This window comes from Myotis lucifugus, unplaced genomic scaffold (genome assembly GCF_000147115.1).
Source record: "Myotis lucifugus unplaced genomic scaffold, Myoluc2.0 scaffold_20, whole genome shotgun sequence".
Classification (NCBI taxonomy): domain Eukaryota; kingdom Metazoa; phylum Chordata; class Mammalia; order Chiroptera; family Vespertilionidae; genus Myotis; species Myotis lucifugus.
Genome location: NW_005871068.1, coordinates 4,205,132 through 4,212,998, shown reverse-complemented (window position 1 = coordinate 4,212,998; position 7,867 = coordinate 4,205,132). Strand labels below are relative to the sequence as shown.

Genomic DNA, 7,867 nt, shown 5'->3' with positions numbered 1-7,867 from the left:
GTGGTTATAATATGAGCTTTTTGTGAGATGCAAATAAGGAAAACGAGGAACCTAGCCTAGTTCCCTTGAGATGCTGAAAACATTTATAAAACTACTAGAGGCATGGTGCACAAAATTTGTGAATGGGTAGGGTCCCTAGGCCCGGCTGGCGATCAGTTGGATTGGGGTTTTCTGGCTGCCAGCAGGGGCCTCCCTTCCCAGGCTGCTGGCTGCCAGCCAGGGCCTTCATTAATTCCGCACCACTCCCTAGTTGGACAGCACATGTCATAGTGAGCAATCAAACTCCTGGTCTCCTGGTCTAACTCCCAAGGGGACAATTTGCAGATTAGGCTTTTTAATATATAGATAGGATCAGAAAGGGAGTCAGGTATTAGAAGATACACCAAGAAGAGCTCTCTCAAAATGGAGAATAATGGGGCCAAGGCAGGAGGACACAAGAAGAAGAAAAGTGAAGCAAAAGAGAGATATTAGGCAAGAAGGAGAGTCTGTGCAAAAGCCCAGCACAACAGGGAAAATGTACCACAGAGAGAGGGATTGGTTGGAAAAGTATTAAGTCCATGCCTTCTTATGAGTCACTGCAGCCACCAGTACAGCAGAGAGTAATGCACCTGGGATAGCCCTGAAATATTTTGCTGTATGCACTGTAAGGCTGAGGTGAGAACAGGGTATGTCAGTTACCATGTTACCTGTTCACATGTTTAAAGAGCCCAGAGAGGGCTCTCTGGGTCCCCCAAGCTTCCCTCAGTTGGGCAAGCTCCCCTCTGTCTCCCATGCTCACCTCCATCTGGCAAACTCTCTTCTCCAGAGCTCTCTTCTTATGTGCTCTTGCTCTCCCATGCTCTGACTCTTTGTTGTGCTCTCCAGCTGGTTCTCAGACTCCCACCTCCCACCCCCTGTTCTCATGCTCCTACCCCTTAGCTCTCTTGCTCTCCACCTCTACTCCTAGCTCGTTGGCTGCTCTCCTATTGTTGGCATGCTCTGGACCAGTAATCTTATTGCTCTCTTGTACTTCTTGTATTAGGAAAAAGAGCTGTGCCAGGCAATGGTACTCGTTTTCATTTCATGGTCCTCAATACGTAAATAACATCACATTTGTATCTTAGAATGGGTAGGAATAAGTTTGAGATCCAAGCAAATGAGGCTAGACAACTAAAATTTTGAGTACTACCTCCTTTTTCAGTTCTACTTGCCATTTCTAATCTCATTTTTTAAAATCTTATTTTAATCATTTACATTTTTTAATTATTAATGTAAAGTCTTTTTCATGTAAACATCATTAAATTGTTTCTGGGACAACTAGGAGAAAACTATATTAATGAATAAACCAAGTAATATTATAAAGGGAAGAGAAAAGGTATAAGAAATGGCACGGAGACATTTTTGTATGGTATAAAAATTAAAATCACTGTATTGGCCCTAACCGGTTTGGCTCAGTGGATAGAGTGTCAGCCTGTGGACTGAAAGGTCTCAAGTTCAATTCCATTCAAGGGCATGTACCTTGGTTGCGGGCACATCCCCAGTAAGAGGTGTGCAGGAGGCAGCTGATCGATGTTTCTCTCTCATCAATGTTTCTAACTCTCTATCCCTCTCCCTTCCTCTCTGTAAAAAATCAATAAAATATATTTTAAAAATAAAAAAGAATAAAATCACTGTATTGGACACCTTCAACAATATATATTGTATGCTAACTATACTTAAATAAAAATTGATTTAAAAGTAACATTTTTCAAACAATGGAGATATAAAAGAGAGAAGTGTAATTTTAGATGGTGTGAGGATTGTTATATTTTGATGTTCATATCAGAATAAAATGCAGAAGGGGTAGGAAATTTGCTTGTTGAGTACCAGAGGTTCAGGGACACAGAATCTCAATAACTAATGTGTGACTGAGAAATTTCCAGAACAGTATATGGAGCAGCTAAAAGTATAGGAAACTGTCCTTGTTCAGCAAGAATATAGAATACAGGGTTGCAGAGAGCTAAAATGACAGAACATATAATTGTGGAGAATACTAATGACTGCTTTATGATCCAGTAATAATCTGTAAATATTTAAAAGAAAAAATGAGGCAACGAGTTTTTTAGATATTCTGCAAGGGCATAATAAAAAAAGGTGATAAAATGGAAAAAGAAAGAAAGCTCTTTTTTTGCAGGAATGAAATGCTGATTGAAATAAAAAATATCACATTATCTTATTCATTTATGGAATATAATGAACAACTTAAATGAATGAACAAAAACAGATCCAGAGACAGAGAAGCATCGATCAGATGCTCAAACCTCACAGGGAAGGTAGGGGAGGGTGGGGGTCAGGGGGAAAGATCAACCAAAGGACTTGTATGCAAGCATATAAGCAAAACCAATAGACACAGACACCAGGGGAGGGGGCAGTGAGGGCATGAGCGTGGGGCAGGGGAGGGGGCAACTGGGGGATAAGGACTCATATGTAATTCCTTAATCAGTACAGAAAAATTTATTTGGAAAAATACTGGTGTTCATTCATTACTTTTTAACTTCTGTGGTAAATACAAACACATTTTTAAAAAGAGGTACAAATATTATGAGAATTACATTGCAAAGTAATATGTACATGTCATCTATAACAGAAAATCTACAGAATCATCTTTGGTTAAACTTGGAGATTAATGAATCACTGAAAGAGGGCCATGGTTGGAAAAGACAAAGAAATAAAAATACTCACTGGATAAGAGTGACTATGACTCTTTTAAGGAAGAAAATATTGTGAAACTGTTCATGCCATAGGGGCAAAATCAGGAGGTATCAAAGAATATGAGACTGTATCAATATGAGCAAAATCATTCATGCTTTTGATTGGAGGACAATTTTTGAATGAGAACTTTAAGATTGAAGGACGTTGAGACCAGAAAATAAGTATGGTACAACTGGGAAGGTAACAATATTTACAGGAGAGAAGAATTAAGAAATCAAGAATCCCAATCCTGTCCACGTGGTATTTATTTTGTGAAAGATACATTTTATCTCAAGAAATTTTGTATTGAATAAGAGCCTATGAAGGAAAATTTGTTTAATTTTGCATTGTTTGCCTACAAATCAATTACATTTTAAAAATTACATTGTCAATCACTACTTGGAATTAATGGCAGCAATGAAAAATTACAATGTTTTAAGTAGCACAGTTGCTTTATATGAGCTTGAACAACAAGCACAGAAACACAAGCTTTTTCAATAGTTACAGTATTCTATGTTACTTGCTGCTGCCAATATTATTTGCATACAGTGCTTCATACACATACCTAATCCAATTATGTCAGGGAGAATTTTCTTTAGATATATATCCCCAGGTGGTGGTTGAGCTTGGAAAACAAACATATAAACCACATGGCAAGATGGCTAGCAAATATTGCCCGATATTTTTAAAATGGCAGTTAATAGTATTATTTTGATCACAGATGATACCACCCGCCTCCCTTAGAATTTTTTTGAGGACAGAACATGTCATAGAAGTAATTATCTCAAAGAACACTCAATGAACCAAAAAGTATCCTTAGCTAATAAAACTAAGTAAAATTTCCACATTAAAGTGCCTGTCATTTAATTCAGGTAAGCAGTTGCCTTCCCGACCTGGATGCAAGTCAAACTTCCGGAATTGCTGTCAAGGTGCAAGTCCTTCCATCTCTCCCAGGTGGTCTTCCATCCACACCAGCTGTTTACCTTCATTACACCCTGGACCAAAGCTAGCCCTCACAAGAGTTTGCCAAACTCCCTCAAGGTTACCCGAGCGAAATACCCTTTTGAGGGAGCAGGTTCTGGCTTTTCCAACTGAGGGTAAAGCCTGTTAGCACAGTGGCTTCTTGGCATCTCACCTCTAGGGAATGTCATCTCTATTTCTCAGCAACTGCTTGGAGATGATGAGCATAGAACACCTAGTTGGCACATTGTGTCCACCTGCCCTATGACAAGAACAAAGGGTATCATCCTATCCTGACCCAGGTGGAGAGTTCTCTCTGGTTTACCCACAGTGCCAAAGTAACCTGTAGCAGCAGTTGTCATTTAGAGACAAATGGTAGCGCCCCCTGCACCCCTTACCCCAATTCAAATGTTGAGGCCCTAACCCCAAGTTTAATGGTGTTTGGAGTTGAAATTTTGGTAGGTACTTAGGTTTAGTTGATGTCATGAGGATGGGGTGGCCAGGATGCCATTAGTGTTCTTCTAAGAAGCACAAGAGAGAAAAACAAAACAAAACAAAACAAACAAACAAAAAAACCTCTCTCTACCTGGCCAGGGCACTGAGAGAAGGAGACCATCTGCAAGCAAATAAGAGAGCTCTCACTGGAAACCGAATCCATTGGGACATTGTGTATTTCCCAGGCCACAGAACTGTGAAAATGTTGTTTAAGCCACCCAGGCTGTGATATTTTGTTAGAGCAGACTAACCCATACTTTCCCCCCCAATTCTCAAGCACAACATAGGAGGGCCTGGCCTCTGCTCACCATTTCCACAACCTCCATTTGCCCACCACATACCATAAATGAAAATTACAACCCACTAAGGACATACAGTTGCCAAAAATCCCAGTTTCTTGCTCAAGAACTTTCTGCCTAACTGCTCTCATGAGGAACACCCTCTTCCTCACCCATTCTTTTTACTTTACCTCTAGGTCCTACGGGGTGCTTCAATACCTTCCTCATATGAGTGCAACTTGCAGGTGATAAAATTATATGAGAAGAGGCTGCATTTCCTTTAGCATCCCCAGTCCCAACACTGAGACTCCCCAACAGCAGACTCAGTGTGTGGTGGATAAGAGAGCCAGCAAAAATAAGATATAATTTATTAAGCTTTAATTTCTCCTACTTCTTCAATAAACTTAAGACATCAGAGCATAACTTAGTTAATTAAAAGTGGAGATTAAAAGGAACAAGAAAAACTAAGAATAAGCATGCTTTTTGATCTCTATTCCATTATCCCAACAACTAGAATAGGGATCCTTTAATACTTCCAGGAATACTATCCCTATTGAGATGCTATATATTCTGGTCTGAAGGGCAAAAAGCTTTAGATTCCTCTACAGGTAGAAAGGTTGTGCTGGCCATGGCCCTGAAAGCTGCTGTGACTTGGGCAATAGTGGCAGCCCCAGCTGCCTCTCTGGCTCGGGCTCTCTCTTTCTCCTCTCTCAAAGCTTCTTCATAACAGCATGGGTAGTCACTGGGGTGGGTACTATTGGCCTTTGCACAAAACTCCAGCACTTCCATCTTGCTGGTTTCAAGGTGTGCTCTTGGACCCCACAGGAACTCAGAACATGGAGGATCACTGTGGGGCACCTGGCGGCACTCCAGGTACTTCAGCCTCACAAAATCGGTGAGGAGCTTCCTGGGCTCCCCAAAGATGAAGTGCTTCCTCCCAGCGTACACTCGCTTTAGACGCAGTTCTTTCCAGATCTTTTCCTCAGAGACGCAGTTGCCATTCATGAAGATCATACCCAGGATATGCATCAGGAAACCGGTTTTGGGGAGGCCCCTGCCAGGACGCACCCTCCCATTATTGGGGAGTTTTAGTTTGCTGACAAGGGCATAGGAGTAATTGCTTGAATCGACTTCATTGATGTATAATGCATAGGCAGTTTCTATTTGATCAGAGGCTTTCTTGAGCATCTCAGAAAATCGGTCTTCGTACTTTTCCCCAACAATACGCAGCAGGTCTTCCTTCATAATGAGTTGTTTCAGCTTGTACTTAGTCAGGAGGAACAGCTCCAAAGAGGCAGTCCTGGTTTTGAAATCATCCACCACTGAGACCCCAGTAAAGGGTGGGGTCGCAGAGGAGACAGCGTCATGCTCATTTTGGCCGCTGGAAGCTTCATAAGATCCAGGGCAAGAAATACCTACAAAAGAGGTTGTGGTGGTTGGTGAGCTTTGAGGACCCTGGGAAGTGTTAAATGACCCACCCACAAGAACCCTGGCTAATACCTTCATGCTGAGTAGAGAAGGAAGGAGGGGACTCCTCTTCTGCTGCAGTGGCCCAAGCATTGCCACAACTCTGAGGCTCATTTTGGGCACGGTGGTGTTTTTTGCTGCTGTGACCTACAGACATGATGTCACTATGGTCAGGGACAGCAGGCAGGAGTCTGGACAGGAAATCAGGAAATAGGGCACCTGGATAAAGGAGAAGAAGATCGTGTGAGTGCCTTCAGTCAGTGGTGAGATCGATTCTACCTTGGCTTTAGCTAAGGCTGCCTCTTCAGGTTTCCTAGACCGAATTGCTCTAGCAACCCACAGTGCTTCCGTTCTGATCAATCTGTTCCTTGAGAAACCTAGAGAGACCCTTGCAGGGAACCTTAGACTACATCCTGGCAGCCCTTCTGAGGGGGTACAGGGCTGACAGCAGAGGGATTTCCAGTGAGGAACCTGTGTTCTACGGTGTCGGATTCTTCTCAGTTAACTACCAGAATCATCATGTGAAATATTGGCAGGTCCTGGCCCCTCTCTATTCTGCTGCTGTGAAATTGACACCTCAAACCAAAGCTAGCAGCTCTCTGAGACCCAAAGGAAACAGTGAAAAGTTCCTTAGATCCTATGCCTGTTGGGGGACACCCAAGTGACAGTTATGTGGAGCCCTCTCCATCATGGGCTGCTTGGGTCCTTGAGTACTCATGCAGGGTATTTACCTGGTCTCCAGGAAGTGGCTGGTATACCGCCCTTCTGCTGACTGGTGGCTGCACCTTCACTGAAGACCTCTTTTCTGTTACATTGGATGGAAATAAGTGAAGGTGAGTCTCAGCCAGGCAGGCCTACCCTGAGCCTAATGCAAAGGTGGGGCTCAGGATTCTTATCTTATTCAACTAGAAGCCCTGTGCATGAATCTGTGCGTGGGTGGGGTCTGGCCAGCCTGCCCCCGGATCAGGCTGGGCTCCCTGGGGGGAGGGGCCACCGGAGGTTGGCTGGCTAGCCTCACTCCCTATCAGGGTGAGGGGTGGCAATTGGGGATGGGGCCCGCTGGCGACAGAGGCCCTGGCAGGCCACGGGAAGTTGGTGGGATGACCCAAACCCGATCTGGATGGGAGTGGCGATCAGACACAGGGCCAGCTGTGGGGGTGGAGGTGCCGGCTGTGGCAGGCCAGCCCCACCCCAGGTCGAACTCTGGTGGAACTCCCAGTGGAGGGGACGATTTCCATATTAGCCTTTTATTACATAGGATAGTGGGTGGGCCCTTCAATCTTTCACTTGAGGTTTGGTGCAGCGGCCTGGGACTACTCTCTCCTGCCAGCATTTCGGGACACTGCCCTTCCATGGGGATGAGGGTCACCCCACCTGCCCAGCTCCTCCAAGGCTGACAATCGGGGCTCTCCTACTGCGGTCCTGGGTGTGCCCTCAGATATCACTGCCTGGGACCCTGACCTCCCGGGAAGACCGGGACATCCTCCTCCTGGCGAGGGTAAGCCCCGCTCATAAATGAAAGCTGCCGAGCCCTGGGCGGGCGGCCCCAGCCCCACACCCCCAGCCCAGCGGGCAGGACTCCCAGGGAGCAAAGGAGAGTCCGCCATCATTTCCGGAATCCGCTGACATCCTGGTGCAGCAGGGGGGGTGGGGACTCCTTGGGTCCGTACAGAGGCTTGGCCCCTGCCCCCTGGGGGGCTTCCTAATTCCGGGCCCCCGCCCCTCAGGCCAAGACCCGCCCCCCAACTCTCAGTCCTGCCCCCAGAGGCGGCCTCGCTGAGGGGTGGGCCGGTCCCAGGGCCCTCCGACCTCTGAGCCCTGGTCCCCAAGGGGGCGCAGTGCCCGCCCTCAGAACAAGGCCCCCCAACTCTCAGTCCTGCCCCCAGAGGCGGCCTCGCTGAGGGTGGGCCGGCCCCAGGGCCCTCCGACCTCTGAGCCTGGTCCCAAGGGGGCGCAGT

At 45.7% G+C, this 7,867-nt stretch overlaps 1 protein-coding gene across 1 annotated transcript in view; it reads right to left on the bottom strand.

Annotated features, from left to right (window-relative positions):
- Positions 1 to 5,003: 5,003 nt before the first annotated feature.
- Positions 5,004 to 7,867, bottom strand: part of LOC102436634 (melanoma-associated antigen B5-like) — a 10,481-nt gene continuing 7,617 nt past the window's right edge. Inside the window, exons 3-4 of the mRNA XM_014453100.1 lie at positions 5,943 to 6,128; positions 5,004 to 5,857 (exon numbers count right to left, since the gene is read on the bottom strand). Of these exons, the coding sequence (XP_014308586.1) occupies positions 5,004 to 5,857; positions 5,943 to 6,128 (1,040 nt within the window). The remainder of the gene's footprint in view (positions 5,858 to 5,942; positions 6,129 to 7,867) is intronic.